The sequence below is a fragment of the Ruditapes philippinarum genome, unplaced genomic scaffold (genome assembly GCF_026571515.1).
Source record: "Ruditapes philippinarum isolate M1 unplaced genomic scaffold, ASM2657151v2 ctg10612_1_1_1_1, whole genome shotgun sequence".
Lineage (NCBI taxonomy): Eukaryota > Metazoa > Mollusca > Bivalvia > Venerida > Veneridae > Ruditapes > Ruditapes philippinarum.
In genome coordinates, this window is record NW_026866800.1 from 3,808 (window position 1) to 23,065 (window position 19,258).

The window sequence follows — 19,258 nt, forward strand, 5'->3', positions numbered from 1 at the left end:
GTCACACAAATAAGTTTTTTGGGTAAACGTTTGAGGTCCCATTTGTCACACGAATAAGTTTTTTTTTTTGGTAGACATTTGAGGTCCCATTTGTCACACGAATAAGTTTTTCGGGTAGACATTTGAGGTCCCATTTGTCACACGAATAAGCTTTTTGGGTAGACATTTGAGGTCCCATTTGTCACACAAATAAGTTTTTTGGGTAGACATTTGAGGTCCCATTTGTCACAAGAATTAGTTTTTTGGGTAGACATTTGAGGTCCCATTTGTCACACAAATAAGTTTTTTGGGTAAACGTTTGAGGTCCCATTTGTCACACGAATAAGTTTTTTTTTTGGTAGACATTTGAGGTCCCATTTGTCACACGAATAAGTTTTTCGGGTAGACATTTGAGGTCCCATTTGTCACACGAATAAGTTTTTTGGGAAGACATTTGAGGTCCCATTTGTCACACGAATAAGTTTTTTGGGTAGACATTTGAGGTCCCATTTGTCACACGAATAAGTTTTTTTTGGTAGACATTTGAGGTCCCATTTGTCTCACGTAGGACAAATTCGACATCGGTCTTTCGTAAGACAATTGTGCTCCGAGACAAATGTGTTCCTACAATGCTTACATAAATCCAATAACAATAAACCGTTACTATTTAAATTATCCTTATCTTGGGAAGAACGATTAATATTTTCATCAATAGAATAATCATCTGGTCCAAGATGAGAAAAATTATCATCAGCTACACAATCAGGGTTATTTGAAGTACGCAAGTTTAAATCTCCGCATAAAACACAATTTAAACCATTTTCTTATTTTGAATCTAAGGTAATTATATGATCCAACAGTACGTAAAGCCTATGTTGGCAAGATGGACATAACGGTATAAAACTTGTATCGTTATGTTAATTATTACGGTAAGTATTGTTTGATATGACAATGGTTATATTTGGGTTCATTACAATACCAAAATTAAAATCGATTTTGTTAAACTTAATTTTTTTTTACGTTGATAACAGTAATGTTTACAAATATAAATCAAGGGAAATAACGGCTATGGTTCCTTACATGTTATCTTTGCATGGTATAGTTTGCCGTTGAAAGAAATATAGCACTTCATGAAAAGTGCACATATGATGTTGTATATTTGTATGTATGTTCTTTTTTTATTTGTTTTCCTTTTGTTTTATTTTCGATGACAATTCAAAAATGATTTTTCAAGGATAGGGAAATAGCGACATAAGAGGGTTGTTCAATCACTAAGCTTTTCACTCAGAGGTATAAATATGTTCAAATAAGAAAGTAAAGGTATTGTTTATTATAGTGCCTCCCCTACTGTAAGGGCCAGTCATTTTTGACTTATGAGACACCTTTTGCTTGCATACCATGTACCTTCCAACTCCTACCACTATGCCATGCGCCATGCGGATAGAAATCGGTAACCATTCATTTTGACCACCTTGCGGCTATCGAATCGGCCATTTCGGAACAAATCCCATGATAAACATTCACCCATTAATTAACGCACCCCGTATGACTCGAACCTACGATCTCCCTATCCATATGCGGACGCCTTAATCACTAGGTCAACGGTGACGGTTAAAATCAGTGTTGCATTGACACTACTCTCCTGCGCATCGGTCGAATGTTCCACTATCGCTCACTTCTCAATAGAGACTTTATGGTATACGGTATTTTTTCATATATCTAAAAAATGTTTGAAAATCATTTTTATCGTTGTAATAGATGTCCCATTCGTGTTTAAATATTAAAATAGTTTTGGTAGAGTGTTTACAGGGGCGTATCACGTTGGGGGGCAAGATCTGACCTCCAAGCGTCTGTGGAAGAAAGTGATTTGAGTACGAGAAAGGTGGGGGTTTCTTTGTACTTTGTAAAAGCTAGAGGTGGTTGTATTGGTAGTTTTCACTACGGGTCATGACAGTAAGCCACAATGAATTCACCAGAGCACTATTCAACCACCACATCGTTCCTTGGCAGGCTGTCAAGCAGTTTACCAGTACTAGTTGCATTCACTTTCGCAAGGAATTGAAACTTCTGTACGTGCCAGAGCAGAGGTACAGTGTGAATGACCGTAGAAAGGATTTCATTATCAATCACAACGAAAATGGCTGCGCCGTCCGGGAATCGAACCCGGGTCGCCCGATTTATTGTTCTACCTTTTGAGCTTACCGGGCGGCTTTAAAAATTAGAATTTCCGTATGCCAAATTTATAGCTTACTGACATACTGTCAGCCTCGGGGCGTTCAGTACCGTACAGATCTTACTTGTTAACGGTAATGGGTTTCTTCTTGTCCCATATAATAATAAACAGCTGTGGTTTCGTCAAGAATGATAGATGATGTGTTTTAAAATATGGAAATAATCAATAACCAATTTTAATAACAACTCAATCAAAGAGTACAACATGTGTTTTACATCTAAAACAAATCGGTAGATATACTTTTATAGTTAGATTTTATTGACCTGTTGTCAAAAATGAATACATTATAACACTTATGCAAATATTCGATCCAACTTCGGTAATATATCCGTGTAGTTTACGATAATTAATATGGAATCTATAAATATTGTTTTGAAAAGTTACACTAGCTTAATAAGAAATATACGTGTCATGACAAAACCAATATAATGGGTTTGCGACCGCGCAGTCTGATCAGGATCCATGCTGTTCACTTACAAACCCTATAACAAGTGCAGAATAGCATGGATCCTGATCGGACTGCGCGGATGTGCAGGCTGGTCTGGATCCATGCTTGTCGCAAACCAATTATGTTGGTTTTGTCGTGACGCGGCTCATATATCGTTATCACATCCGGTGAAGTGATTGCCTTTTATACGAGTGTTTAGTAGTCAGAGGATAACTGTTGTCATATTTTTCTCTTTCTTTATTTTTGAAGAATTCTTTAATAGAAAATTGCCAAGTGTTTGCGAAAATGTAGAACAAACAAGCTAGTAGTTCTCCCTTTTGCGTTAAAACGCTCAGTTTAAATATTTTACAGAAACAAATAAATTGAAACACATTTTATAGGGAACACCTCACGAGCGTTGCCGAAAATCTATCGAAGATCTATATGTGCATTAATTGTATATGACAGGTTAATAAAATCAAACAGTCCGAGGTTATTGTGAATAATAGCCGAGGAATTCGGATTAGGCCAAACAATAATGATAAATTATTTCCTGTTTCGAGTAATAATTTGCCCCTTCTTATTTCCCCCTCCGTGATAACGCTTTGTTTACATATTTTTAATGTAAAATTTATGATTTTAAAACGGTTCAAACATGTGAAACAAACATCGTTCTTGGTGTCTGTTCATGCAATGAACAATAGGCGAAATATCGCCCCCGAAACTCTTAGGGTCCAGACCAGAATAGTTTTGTATCAAAATAGAAATCCGAAAAACTAGATCAGACTGCTGAGACATTAACTTTAAAGTCCCAAAACTGTAACTTACCCCACCTTCCTGCCCCCACCCTTCCCCGGAATTTGTAAATATTTGTCCATTCCCAAACTATATATATGGTGCCTCATATATACAGTTGTTATGTGCATAATACAGTTCTTATTGCCATTTTGAAGTTATATATTTACATTATCAAATATGTTTCGTATGTTTTGAAGAAGGAAAATGTTTATTTTCAAGCATACAATGTATTAAATATAACAATGGAAAAGATCGTTTTGTATATGAATTTATGCAATTATTAAAACATATTTTAGCTGCAGTTATGCATTGTTAAAGTTAAACATAGCATCTGAATATAGTGTTACATATATATCTACTTCTTATTCGCCCTATGCATTATCAGATCCAAAGCATGCAAAATTAAAGTTATTAAACGCCTCAGCCTTTTATATATTATATAGAAAGATTGTCACTGATTAAGCTTTTTTCTGCTCTCTTTTCAGAACTTCAATGCGATCTGATTAAATTCTACAGAAAAAGGTGTAGTTCAATACCTCTCTCACCGCTTCTTGAAGAAAAAGAGACACCTCTAGCTGGGTTCTACGTGATGCCAGATATAGTCGCCGTAAAGCAGAAGTCCGAAATTTGTCATGAAGAGGAGAGAACACCGATCAAGTCTTTGGGTGACCTTTTCTCAACTGAAAGTGAGGATCAGCAAGAAATCTATTTATTAGCTGACGCAGGCTTTGGAAAAACTGCTTTTTCAAAATATCTTGCAATAGCGTGGTGTCAAGCTCATTGTCCAGACGAACAATGCGATGCTAATAAGTGTTTTGAGGATAATGAGTTAAAAGCTCTATCTAAGTTTGAGTTCTTATTTTTGGTTTTCTTAAGAGATCATACCTCTGTTTCTCACATTGACGATATGATTAGACAGCAATTTTCTTTGTATCTTCCTTCATTGAAATCGCTAGATGAAAGTTCATGTAAAGCAAAACTAAATGAAGTTTTAAGTAGAGAAAAATGCTTGCTTATATTGGACGGTCTCGATGAATGGAATCACCCAGGTAAAAGTTGTAGCGAAGTAACAGCAGAAATCCCACATAGGTGCGTACGTGATAACTGTGTGATCTTAACGACAACTCGACCGTGGAAGCTTGGAGTTTCAAATCTCAAAACAAGTCAAATGGACAAAAAAGTAGAATTGGTTCAATTAAGTGCAGATTCTACGCGGCAACTAGAAGAAAATGCTATAAGGAAAATGACCGGTGTCCATGACGATAGAGTATTGCAGAGTAAAAGACAGGACTTTAATAAATTGATACGTGACCGTCGCCTAGAGCACATGCAAGTGATTCCACTCCTCCTCATGTATATAGTTTGCCTATGGTGTAACAACATTCCTATAGGAAATTCAAAACATGAAATTTACACCAATATCATTGAATTTCTATTATCGAGAACGTCAAAGAAACACCCGGAAGTTCAACCATCTCGTGAATCGTCTGCCAGTGAAATTCCAGATTACTTCAAAAGTCATGAATTTTGTAAAAAGTTTTACAGTCTTATAACATCATTAGCAGAACTAGCTTACCAAACATTATTTAACGAAAACAGAGAAAACACGCTTGTATTTGATAGAACGGTTGCTGAAAAATATCTCAAAGCAGACGACATGAAATTAAGTCTTCTCTCAGGAATACTGTCAGAAAGTAGAAGTAAAACTTTAATCAAAGAAATTATCAAAGTATCGTTTTCTCACAAAACAGTGCAAGAATTCTTTGCCGCCATATTTATAAGTTCTCAAAGTGACGCTCAGAAAATTGTTGTAGAAAAATGTAGAAATGTTCAAGACATTCTGGACATGTCAAAAATTTGTGAATTTATAAGTAAAATGAATGCTGACCTGGTGTGTGCAATATCAAATGATTTGATGTCTGTGATAAATGAAGACGAGAAAACACGCGACTATAGAACTAGGACAGGTTACGAGTACATGTACAATAATCCATTGTATAACATACAGAAAATGTTCATGTCGTGTTTACAAGAAATGCCTGAAAGTGAAAATATTCAATTATGTTTACAAGATTTCTTCATTGAAGGGAACACCGACGTGCACAGTGAGCAGTTACAACGTTTATTAAACCAAAATAAAACCAACATAAAATCACTTAATATAGCAACCCTGATTACTTCCAGCAGTTTACGTGAAATTATAGATTTATTCTCTCTCACAGATCTTAGTCATATACAGAAACTTGTCTATTGTGGTGACAAGAAGGAGGCTGAGATAAGTCGGATATTATTTCCCAGTTTACAGTCCGTTACTTTGTTGCTTGGTACATGGAGAAATGATGAAGAAAATCTGAATGAAAACATGGCGCGATGTCAAAACTTACAATATTTAGATATTAGACTCTTCACGTTATCTCACAAAATACTGGAAACAATTTTCAATTTTATCTCAGGTCAAAAATCAATGAAAGAGTTAACATTGATCTGCTTATACTGTAAAGAACATGGCCGCCATGATTGTAAGAGATTGAACTTGGACTTGTCTCAACATTCAACTCTATCAAAGTTACACTTGGAGAAGTTACCTTGGAGGCTACAACTGAATATATCAACACCGTCATTAGTTGCTGTTACGTTGTCGGACATCAATCTAGATGAAAGTTCATTGTTACTGCCACGTGACATGGTGAATATTGAATGTGTGGAGTTGGAGTATATAGAAATGCCTGCAGGAAGTTTACAGAACTTAAAAACCGTGCTGGAAAATCTGCCGCAGTCAGTTACAGTAGCGATGAAAGCCATTAAACCGGAAACAGAATATGACCGTGTTAGAGAAAATATTCGGAGATCACAAACTTTTCATGTGATACAAGAAGACTGGAGGCAGCCATTTGAGTTCAAAACAATAAAACCAAGCAAAGAATAGACAAGAAAAAACATTGTGAAATAAATTGAAGAAGTTACTTCAATAATTTTAAATAAACAAAACAATTTAAATATGGACATTTAGAAACAAAATGGCGGTTCTTCGAACTACATTATAGTCTTCAATTAGGACATACATGTAATATACGTTTCCAATTAAAACATTAATTGACAATTGATTATAGATTTAAAAAATAACTGATATAAATAATTCATGGAAGTTTTTTACAAGTTTTTTACGGAACTTAATGGATATAAAAGTTGGACAAGGATATGGAAATATTTCACAGGTAAGAGATTTTATATTGAATGTTTAATCTTTAATTATTATTTTATTATACATGCATATGTAAGAACTGAAATAGATTATTCACAGTGAACACGATTCTTATATTTTCTTTTAATCGAATAAAATATTTGATATAAATAAATCAACATTAATTAAATATTTTACATGATTTGTTTTTATTCTGGAATTAGATTATTTTTGTAATAAAAATGAAGCATTTTATAAACATAGACTATAAACAGATACACAATACATGGCACGTGTTTATTAAATGGCACGTCACCACCTCTACATTAAACATAGTTTGAACCAGCGCATACATGTATATAGTTACATTAAAGTGAATATACATGTATGTTAAACTTTTCTTTATTTTTACTCCGGAAAGGTTATTTGTTTATTGTTTTAGTAAGATGTTATTGTTACGTCATATATTTAAGGTACGTATTTGTAATTTTATGATAAAGTCTATTTGAGCCGCGTCACGACAAAACCAACATAATGGGTTTGCGACCAGCATGGATCCAGAGCACCCTGCGCATCTGCGCAGTCTGATCAGGATCAATGCCGTTCGCTATCAGTTTCTCTACTTGTTGTTAGGTTTGTAAGCGAACAGCAACATCCGCATCCGCGCAGTCTGATCAGGATCCATGCTGGTCGCAAACCCATTATGTTGGTTTTGTCGTGACGCGGCTCATTTATCCTCTAAATGTGAACCAAGCGTGTTCAATTACAGTCCTGGGGTCTAAATGTGGCCTCCCAGGGAGTTCAGTGAGTTTCTTTTTTTTGTTAATAGATATAACTGTAAACATCTTCTTTAAAAACACAAGAGATAATGCATACAAATTTGGTATGAAACATTATCTAGTGTACCCCTACCAAGTTAATATAAGCATAGCCGTGGCGTAAAAAAGGCTGGGCTCCATGGGGGATTGGGTAATGGCTCATAGGTTTTTCCATATATTTTGCAATAGAAACTAGTGACTTCCATACCAGTCATTGAATTTCTTTTGCAACCTGTAATTTCCATAGTTATCCCTTGTAAAGTTACCAGTGACTTTCATAGCAACCATTGACTTTGCATAGCAACAATAGTATACAACAAGATACCTTTTGACTTTTCATAGCAACCATTGTTTTTCCATAGCAACCTATGACTTCCACAGCAAGCATTTACTTTTGACTTAGCAACCAGTGACTTCCAAAGCAACCATTGAATTTGTGCACTATTTCAGATGCAGAAATAAACTTTGTAATCTTATCAGCTTAAGATTTGTTTTTTTTCTGCTTTTCATTCATAATTTACAACATAAATCAACTGTTCTTGTCATTAAGAGCCTTTATGATCATAATTTAACTACATGTAGATATAAAATAGTAAGATAATGTTTTGCATAAATCCCCTATTAATAATATAATTTGCGTTTTTTGTCATTTCAGCGGCATTGGATCATCATGCAAAACCTCTTGTGACGTTTACCATTATGATTTGTGTGGTGATAGATCAATTTTATTGGGATGATTGGATATGTTTTGAACAACTTCTTTGGAAACAGAAGTTTCATGTTTCTTGCATGTCAAGGTAAGACTTTAAATTACCCTTTTTATTAACAAAAGAAAGTGATAAAAAGTGTTCGTATTTCTTGCAAAAAAAACAAAAACAAACAACAACAATAGCCTGAATCGCAGTATTTAAGAGGTGCTGCCAGTTTCCTATATGCCTGCATTAAATTTTTTTAGTGAACTAACTAGTGTAGGTAGCCGACAAATTTCACATAAACAGCGCTATTGTGTTTAAAGTAGCACACCTTTAATGGAAATCTATAGTATCAGTATGATAGAAATAGGTCCAGCTACGCAAGCTATAAATTATTATAATGAATATGATTGAATTGTTTAGCTTTAAATATGTGCTTCTTACATGTTTATAATTTACTTTTTTAAAGATGAAAAATGTTATTTACTGACTTTTGTATTCAATATATTTGTATTTAAGTATACTAAAACAAAAGAAAAGATATAAATTTTTTCTTTAAGTATCAATATTGATTCATGTCAACAAAGATGTTATTAAAAAAGTAAATGACTCTAAGGGTTTAACTCTATACAGGACTGGAGCAGTACCTGTAGACGCTTTCAGAAATCGTGATCACAAAATAGACAAATACTTTTTCCGCCGATTCTTACATTTTATGCCCCCACAATGTGGGAGCATATAGCGTTGCACTTGTCTGTCCGTCCGTCCGTCCGTACGTCCCAAAATCTTGTGAACGCAACTCCTCTTAAACCGGATGGCAGATTTTGCTTAAACTTACAGGGATGAACAACCTTAATGTGTAGATGGTAGGAAAGAAAGGAATTTTCGCTGCGACCAAATTTAAGAGAATTATGGCCCTTTGTTGATTTTTTCACTATATACTATGTAGAAATTTTGTGAACGCAACTACTCTTAAACCGGATGACAGATTTTGCTTAAACTTCAAGGGATTAACAACCTTAATGTGTAGATGGTAGTAAAGGAAGGAATTTTTGCTCCGACCAAATTTAAGAGAATTATGTCCCTTTGTTGATTTTTTCACTAAGTACTATGTAGAAATTTTGTGAACGCAACTCCTCTTAAACCGGATGACAGATTTTGCTTAAACTTCCAGGGATTAACAACCTTAATGTGTAGATGGTAGTAAAGGAAGGAGTTTTTGCTGCGACCAAATTTAAGAGAATTATGGCCCTTTGTTGATTTTTAGTTTTCAACTTGTTGCACATGTAGTCCAAAAAATATTTGACCTAGAGTCATAAGATTGACAGAACAGTAGCGTGTGGGGGCATCTGTGTCCTATGGACACATTTCTAGTTCATTCATTATTATACTTAAAATGTATAAAAAGATGAAGTTCATCTTTAGCATGCAACGGCAAGATTTTGGCATTCAATCGCATTGTCCGGTATATACCGGAATACGGTATTTAGTGTTGTGCTTCACAGTTAAATAGGCAATTTTAATGGTAATTTTCATGTTAAAAGAAGATATTAGATAATAGTTTTGGCGCAAAATGCACAAAAAATAATTGGGACAAGGGCAATTGCAAATGAAAAGGTTAAATCAACGTATGTAAATCTGGTTATGTATCGTAACGGGTCTGCTGCTGCAGCAGATGAAAAACAAAACTATTAAAAAGCGGCATATGTATACGTTAAATTTTATAAGTACGTAATTACAAAATTGCGACCATTTTAATTTTGTAAATACGTACTAATAAATTTTAACCGCCTTAGTGTTTTAAATTCTTTTTCTAAACAGTGGATTTACTAAACAGATTAATAGTTTGCTGATTTACCAAAGTAAATGTAATTGAAATACTGCAATTCTATTGTGCAAAAAAAATAATTTCAAACACTAAAGATTTTTGGAAGCCAGAACAGACGGAAAGTCCGTTGTTCTATTCGCACATCAGTTTAATTCCATTTGGCTTATAGAAGGTCTGTGGTTCTACTCGCACATCAGTTACATTTCAGTTGGCTTATTGAAGGTCCGTGGTTCTACTCAAATGTCCGCACGTACCTAAATATGTGTTTCAGTTCGCAGTAGGTATTTGCTCTAGAAATCCGCTCCTGCCAAAATTTTAACACAATATATCCAGTGTCTGTTTATCTACTGTACCATAGGTAAAACAGAACATAAAACGTCAATGTTACTTGGAAAATATAAAAACAAGTGTAAGAATAAAATCATGCTATCTATACTGTTACAAAATGTTTTGATTAACTTATTTATCATTTCTTCTTCTCTTTCCATAAAAGGAGCTTCAGTAAAACTACAGTGAAAATGATGACAATGCTTCAATCACGACTTGACACCTAGTTCCTGGCATTACAGAAACATACACGAAAGAAAATTGCTCCAAGATAGTTTCGTACAATCTTCTGACTCTTGGCTTAACCGGAAACGGACAACAAACTTTTGCATTGATTATACCATTTACTTTTTTTCTTCAAGGGGAATGTACGTGTAAAAAGATACCACAACCAAGGTTGCTGTCAAATATATCCCTGGGTTCCTTCAAAATATGTTTAGTGAATTATGGTCATACCGTAGAAATTTAAATCAAAATTCAGGGTGAAAACCTTTATTGATTTAAAAACATCTTATTGAATTAATTTGATTGCTTTATCAAATATTGGACATAAAGTATAGAGGGATAAGCAACTACCGACTGGATAAACTGTCTTATGTTTGCCTCCAATTGAAGCCGCTCTCCGATAGAGTTTTAAAAAAAATCATTCGCCATTTGCCTTATACTTTTCTTATTTACATTAATTACAACGGGCAAAAATATACACGTTCACAACTATAAAAAAAGACAAACGAGCCGTGTCACAACAAAACCAACGTAATAGGTTTGCGACCACCATGGATCCAGACCAGCCTGTGCATTCGCGCAGTCTGATCAGGATCCATGCTGTTCGCTTACAAATCCTATTACAAGTAGAGAAACTGATAGCGAACAGCATGGATCCTGATCAGACTGCGCGGATGCGCAGCCTGGTCTGGATCCATGCTGGTCGCAAAACCATTATGTTGGTTTTGTCATGACGCGGCTCAAATTTAATTGTTTGGTGGAAAAGATAACGTAGTCTCCAGTTGCTTGTCCCATTATATTTTGTCCTAGATCCAATGAAAACGGACGTTACATATAAACTTTATAATAAGAGCAATAATCATTTTATTTAATTAGATATGCATATATAGATTTCTTTAGCAATTTAAGAGTAAAATGATACAGCAAGAATTATTAGACAAAAAGTAATCTATCATTGAGATTATTGTTAAATCTGACAAATTATATGTTCTTAAAGTCTAAGTCTTATAATTGCATGTATTGAATTTTTGTAGTGTAGTTTGATTATTGTTTTTTACTTTTTGATTTGTGCAAAAATAATTGCAGTTGTAACAATAAGAAACTTTGAAAGGATGCCTCCAAAAGAAAATTTTAAAAATATGTATACATGTGATTTTTTGCTTTTTGTGATATCTGAACATGATTTTTCAAATTTATATAATTGTACATAATATAGATGTTTATTAATTGTATTATTAATATAACGATGTTGTCATGTTACACTCGCGCAGTGTCCCGGGTTATACATTTACAATTATTTGTATCATAGTTTGGGGACCTTTCTGTTGAAAATGTGACAGAGTTAAATCGTATACACATACATGCACAGTGCGTTAACTGGAGTGCAGGTATTAGTTACCTGCACTCTAGAGCATGCCCATTGATTGGTTTATTTTGTCCAGGGTTTACATATTGTGCCGACAAATAAATGGATAGCGATTGAATTATCATATTCAAATGCTCGTTCATTGGTTACCGTTTTGTGGGGTTTCATATTGTGGTATCAAGGAACGTGTTTTTATGTTTGACTATGATACAAAACAGAAAGAACATCAAAACACTCGGCAATCTGATTTATACTTGGGGGCTATGTCCCCTCGTACAAATTAGATAGCCTCGTGTTTCAATGTTCTTTTTGTTACTTATATAGCGCATGTAACCTGTTGAAAATATATTTAACTTAGTACATTTTGTATACTAGTATAACATTCAAAATCTCCTAATTAGATCCTTGCATTCAAGGAAACAGAAATCATCATTTATTTTGCTTAGATGTGTTTATCAGTAGAAGGTTTGTTTGTATACATTAAAGCTCCAAAGAGCTAATTTCTTAAAAACTTTTTTTTATTTTTGCCGTCGCTTTGTGCCATAAATAGGTTACTGTATTTTGATTTTGTTGAATTACATTGATTTAGTATTTTGTATGGAAGTCAACAAAAACTATAGTGTTTACATTTTGCTACCTTACAACACATAACTGTACATTCAACTTTAGTTTCTTATGTTGTTTAACATCTAACATAGACTAGAGCGCTACTCTAAATCCATTATTATATATTATTGAACACAAGTTTGACCTGTCTAAAGAATGGAAAAAAAAATAATTTCTTTTATCTGTGGCATTATGTGCTCATTTATTTTTTGCAAATCCATGTTCTAGTGTTGTTGTTTTTTATAAATGTCATTTTGATGGTTTGTTTAAAGGCTCATTAGGCTTCAGAAATGGTATCATTTTTATTTCTAAATAAAACTGTTTATTTTGTAGGCATTTATAACAGTTTCGAAACACATACTTATTTGTTTTATACATGAATTTTCGTTTGCATCTTTAATCTGATGATAATTGGTAAAACACTAGTGAATAAGTTATTCGTATGGAAGTCAAAATACTACTTTATTTTCATTTTTTTTTCTCGTAAGACATATAACCGCATGTTCCGTATATTACCGTATGTTCTGTATCATTTTTTAGTTTTAAAACATCTCAAATGCAATTATCCATTATTTAAACATAATTATTAAACACATATTTTACATTTCTAAAGAGTTAAAGAAATATGGATTTCTGAGGCATAATGTGCCTTTCAGTTGATTCAAGTTGATATATAGTTGCATATATAAAGTTATTGAGTACCTGTAATTTTGTCTTATTTTTTCCACATTATTATGTTTATCTGCATACATTCAGGGAACAGAAAGTTACATTAGTTTCGATATGTATATACAGTAAATCAGCTTATTTTTAAGACTACATACATTCAGATAACACAATAAGGAAGAATTTTACGTTTGCAGTGATTGTAATAAGGCATTCTAGACTCTACTTTAACCCATTACGTCATATACCGCCTTTAACGCCTTTTTCACCCCCCATTTTGTTGTCTCAAATGGTGAAAAAATGACTTATTTCGGCCCCCAACACTTGTTTTTGTTTGTGAAATGTTGTTAAAAAAGTGACCACTTTTTCGGCGCGGCCCCCAACCAAAAGATACATCAGGGGGTTACTAGGAGGGGGATGTTCCCCCTTCTGTTTGGGGGGTTTTGAAGAGTCCCCCTCATCGCAAAGAAAATTTTGGACCTGTGAGAGGCTATAAATGACCCCAGATTGATCATAAGGTAACGTGTAACCAACGCTGAAAAGCATTTGACTCTATCTCAATCCATTGAGAAGTTGCAGCACTTTGAAATCAATTATGATGGAAAAAATCAACGCAAAATAGTGATTTTTGGCAATTTTGAGATGTCCCCTCGTTGCCATGGTAACAGAAAATTTAAGACTGAGCATGTTGTTGCAAGGGCAATTATCCAGTCAACATTTGTGCCAAGTTTGATTAGTGTTGAAGCAGTTTTTATAGTATTATAGCAATTTGAACTTGTAACGGAGACTTTTCAATGAAAAAAGCCATTTTTCACAAAATGCTAATGAAGTAATGGGTTAATGAATTTTTGGCGTTGCTGTTGTTTTAAATTATAAAGATGACTTGATGAAATTTAAGCAATATTGCCTTAACAAATGATGGAATTTTCACTCGTTACTATGACGTCAAATGTGAAGTAATTTCATCTTGCATGTTATTTAATGCATATTAAAAATTTACACAATCATACTATGTTTAGCCTCTACCCAACATAATATTCTTTAGTCAACGATTTCAATAAATTTAGAATTTATTCAGCAAACGAAATCAATAAACTTTTAGTATTAAATCAAGGTGAATATATAGAGAATAAACAAGTTTTGTTCCTGCTAATAAAATACAGGATATATTTTCACCGAGTGATATGAAAAATATTTCTCGAGTGGCAGACGCTAACTGTATTGAAAAAAAATACATTGACAATACGGAAAATGAAAATATGCATTTTATTTTTTAACTTTTTCTCAATATTTCATTCATAAGTAAAAAATAGTTTTATTCTATTCATAACATATTCAAAATAAGAACGGTTTACAGTTAACGCGCCTACAGTGTAACGCTAACATTTCCCGCTTTTTACGCTGTCTTGTATATATAAACCAAAATGACGTCACCTCACAGTGTTATAACAATAGTGTTATATCGTTTCATTATATGGCTTTATAGAGAATACATGGTTAATGTTGGATTGGGGAAAGTTTAGCCGGTGAGTGAGAAAGTTTATCTAGGCGAGCTTTAGCGAACCAAGATTCACTTTTGCAGCAAACTGGATAAACGTTCTCCATCCCGACAACAACCATGTTCAATCATGTCTTCAGATTATTTAAACGTTTCATTGTTACTTTTACCCGTCTACATGTATTTTTCATTGCTGTTATCTATATGACGTCATCATAGGCTAACAATTTGACGTAATGCTTAGATCCGGCCTGATAATAAAGACATTTAATGTAGTAGTAAATTACAATCATGTGACTTTGTTAATGTGATTAATCTTTTTATTAGTTTATGTTTATGTGAATGTTATTAATGCACTTTTTTTGCAAGATGTTGTTTTGAATGGTTTTATTTATAATATAAATGTGCAAAATGACTATATTTATATATTGTTTTCTTGTTTTGTTTTGTAAAAAGAATAACACTATTAATTTACAATTTACGTAACAGATATGTTAGTCGTAAAACAGCTGAAGCACCTATTACCTACTATTGTTTAGTTTATATATGTATACATAGTGTTTCAATTAATTTCAAACGGCGTCACCTCGGACACTACTTGATCAAATTATAAAAGCTTTTCCTAGGATACTCTTTGCATTTAGATCTTTAATACTTTTGATAAAATGGTTGTATTCATCACAAATCTTACGCTCCCTTCGCAGCTCACTGAATACACTCACGTTACTTCAGACGTGAGCGATAGTGGAACATTCGACCGATGGGCAGGATAGTACACAAATCTATGTCTCAGATGATAAAATGGTCATTTTGAAAAGTTACAATTACAGAAGAGCACGGCCTAGAGTTTTGATATTGTGTTTGTAGTATTTTGATCAAATCATGAATTGCAGTCGGATTTTTTTCTATTTCCATTTTTATAGACTTTAAGGGAACATCTTTTAAGATGGCCTTGTAAACTTACTTTTTTTCGACTATCACATAAATCTGATAAAGATAATGTGCAGTGCCCAAGAACCGTAACTCTTTGAAATGTTAGATTGATTGTTTATTGTTCTTTTTTTATTTAATTCTTGTGCCTAAAGCATCACTTAAAAAGCATCGGATTTTACTTCATAAAAAATTAATAGATGAACACATATTCTTGTGAAAGAGTGCTGCGTTTAGATGCATAACTCTCTATTGCATAATGTTGGAGTTACTGACCTTTGCTCTTCGTAAATAAAATTATGGTGCGGGACATAACGTTAAAAAGTTTTTGCATACATTGCACAGATGATAACATGCATTTAGGATAAGTACTTAAGACACATTACTTTGATATGCATATGTTTAGAGTAACTGCCTTGTACTTTCTCATATTTATAAAAAAATGAAATTTCGCCCGAAGCTTGCCTGGTGATAAATTTACAAAAGGTTGAAGTAAAGACCTTGAAACTATATAGATATATAAATCTCAATTAGGAAAAGGTGTATAAAACCATACAGTTTTATACTTTTTTCATATTTTTGTGAGGATATACCCTGTAATTTGCAATGCTTAATTTTTGTTCGCTGCCATTGGTTAAAGTTGCAATACACTATATTTCATAAATTTAATTCATTGCCAATTGTAATACATTATATTTCATATTTTACTTTCTGTCGTGACACAACACATACGCAGGTAAAGGTATCTACAAGATACGTCTTGGGAAGATATATTTTATAAAGGTATTTTATTAAGGTTTATGTAGTATTCAAACTACCATAACTATCTATTGTTTTCATTTGTTTTCATCGCCATTTGTAAATAGTTTACTAGTATACATTTTATGTCTAGAATATAACTTATGTCGATGTGATGTATTAACATAGAACTTTATTATATCATTTTAACAAAACGGTAAACAGGACATTAGGACTGGGCGTGTCTTATTTGTAATGATAAAAAGTATTTGAAAAAAATGTCATGATATAAAAAATAATATATAATGTTTTTTTTATATATAAAGTTTGCTGGGTAACGTTAAGCAAATTTTGAAAAAGTTGATAAAATGATAGGAAATGGCCATTCTTATATATATATATATACCTTATTTTTAATGTATTTAGTGACTCTTGAAAATACTATAAATATATGTCAATATCTTATTTCAAGTATTTGAAAATATTAGTATTATGATGTGCCTGCAATATGTGGGCATTATGCAAATGTTCGTATTATTGCCAAATTAAATATACTGTCAGAGTTTAGCAATTTACATGTATAATATGTTTACAATATATTATTATAATTCTTGTATTAATTTAACTATTTATATAATATCATAGTCCATATTTAAGAAAATAAAAGTGTGAAACTAAATTGATTTTTTTTTGTTTTGATTTGTTTCGGTAACCATTTCTTGTTTTCACTTCTTTGCCTCCAAAATGCGAAAACACGAATGGACAACAAAGTTGACTTTGTCGTTTCTTCGAGTTTTCGCTTTATCGGATAAGGGAAAAAATGACAGAAGAAGGTTGACAATATGACACGAGAAATCTGTCGGCTATGTGCATTTCATCTGTCGTATTTTCGCTTTTCGCATTGTCGCATTTTGACTTTTCCGCATTGTTGTGTTACCGCTTGTTCGCATTGTTGTATTTTGACATTTTCGCATTGTTGCATTTTCGATTTTTCACATCCAAAATAAAGCCAGGGTTCACAGAATGATGAATTATCTCGTAGTCTATCTTCAGTCATTTATGGAAACATAATGTATATGTTTTCTTCACAATGTAAAGACTTCAAATGAAGAAAAACTCTGAACAATGATTATCAATACTTTTCAGTTTTCACGCACGTAAAATCCGTGCAAAAAGTTATCACACCTTAAAGGTGGATACCAAACTGATTAAAGTTCAGATATAATTTTTTCTTACATATATTTCTGATTTCCACCGTACATGTTTCGCCTTCATTGTAATTTTGAACTCTATACACTACAGGTAGATACTGTAACTTATTACATGAAGTGTCAATAAAAAACTGGCAGATTTTATAACAATAGATCAAATAAATCTGACAAGTAATAGAAACCCGATACTTCATACAGCCCGTGATATCATACGGTCCGTTATTACATAGAACCCGATATTTCATACAACCCTTGATATCATACGGTCATTTCATAGAACCCGATATTTCATAAAACCCGTGATATCATACGGTCCGTTATTTTATAGAACTCGATATTTCATACAACCCGCGATATCATACGGTCCGTTATTTTATAGAACTCGATATTTCATACAACCCGCGATATCATACGGTCCGTTATTTTATAGAACCCGATATTTCATACAACCCGTGATATCATACGGTCCGTTATTCCATAGAACCAGATATTTAATACAACCCGTGATATCATACGGTCCGTTATTTTACAGAACCAGATATTTCATACAACCTGCGATATCATACGGTCCGTTAAGTTATAGAAACCGATATTTCATATAACCCGTGATATCATACGGACCGTTATTTTATAGAACCCGATATTTCATACAACCCGCGATATCATACGGTCCGTTATTTTATAGAACCAGATATTTCATACAACCAGTGATATCATCGGTCCGTTATTTTATAGAACCCGATATTTCATACAACCAGTGATATCATACGGTCCGTTATTTTTAGAACCCGATATTTCATACAACCCGTGGTATCATACGGTCCGTTATTTTATAGAACCCGATATTTCATACAACCCGCGATATCATTAGCCCCGTTGTATCATAAAACATGTTGCATCCTAAAACAATATCTTAAAATAGAACTCATTGAGTCATGATACCCATTTAAATCATAGAACCCTTGGTGTCAAAGAGCCTTGTATCATAAAATTCATTATATCATAGAACAGATTGTGTCATAGAACCTGTTGTTTCATAAAATACATTATATCATAGAACCAATGTTAAAATAAAACCCATTTTATCATAGAACCCATGGTATCTTAAAATGTAACATATCATATAACCCTAGTATCATAGAAATGGTCTCGTTGTATCTCACTGAGCCTGTTTTTCGTAGAACGCGTTGTATCATTAAAACAGTGGTTAAAATGAACCCGCACTATTGTTGAACCCGTGGTGTCATATGTACTTTTGTATCAAAGAACCCGTGGTGTCATATGTACTTTTGTATCAAAGAACCCGTGGTGTCATATGTACTTTTGTATTAAAGAACCCGTGATGTCATATGTACTTTTGTATCAAAAAACCCGTGGTGTCATATGTACTTTTGTATCAAAGAACCCGTGGTGTCATATGTACTTTTGTTTCAAAGAACCCGTGGTGTCATATGTACTTTTGTATCAAAGAACCCGTGGTGTCATATGTACTTTTGTATCAAAGAACCCGTGGTGTCATATGTACTTTTGTATCAAAGAACCCGTGGTGTCATATGTACTTTTGTATCATAGAACCCGTGGTGTCATATGTACTTTTGTATTAAATAACCCCTGATGTCATAATACCCGTTATAATATAGAACACATTTCCTATAGACTCTCTCATTTAAGCGATAACAGTCAGGGAAGAGTAATTTCCCTAACCGGATGTGACGTAAATAGGGATAAAACTATG

The 19,258-nt window shown here is 33.3% G+C and overlaps 1 protein-coding gene across 1 annotated transcript; it reads left to right on the top strand.

Moving 5' to 3' along the window:
* Window positions 1–2,728: 2,728 nt before the first annotated feature.
* Window positions 2,729–8,233, top strand: LOC132733763 (uncharacterized). The gene is made up of 2 exons (XM_060720441.1): window positions 2,729–6,652; window positions 8,092–8,233. The coding sequence occupies exon 1, from the start codon at window positions 4,027–4,029 to the stop codon at window positions 6,361–6,363; it is 2,337 nt and encodes a 778-aa protein (XP_060576424.1). The 5' UTR covers window positions 2,729–4,026; the 3' UTR covers window positions 6,364–6,652; window positions 8,092–8,233.
* The last annotated feature ends 11,025 nt before the right edge of the window (window positions 8,234–19,258 follow it).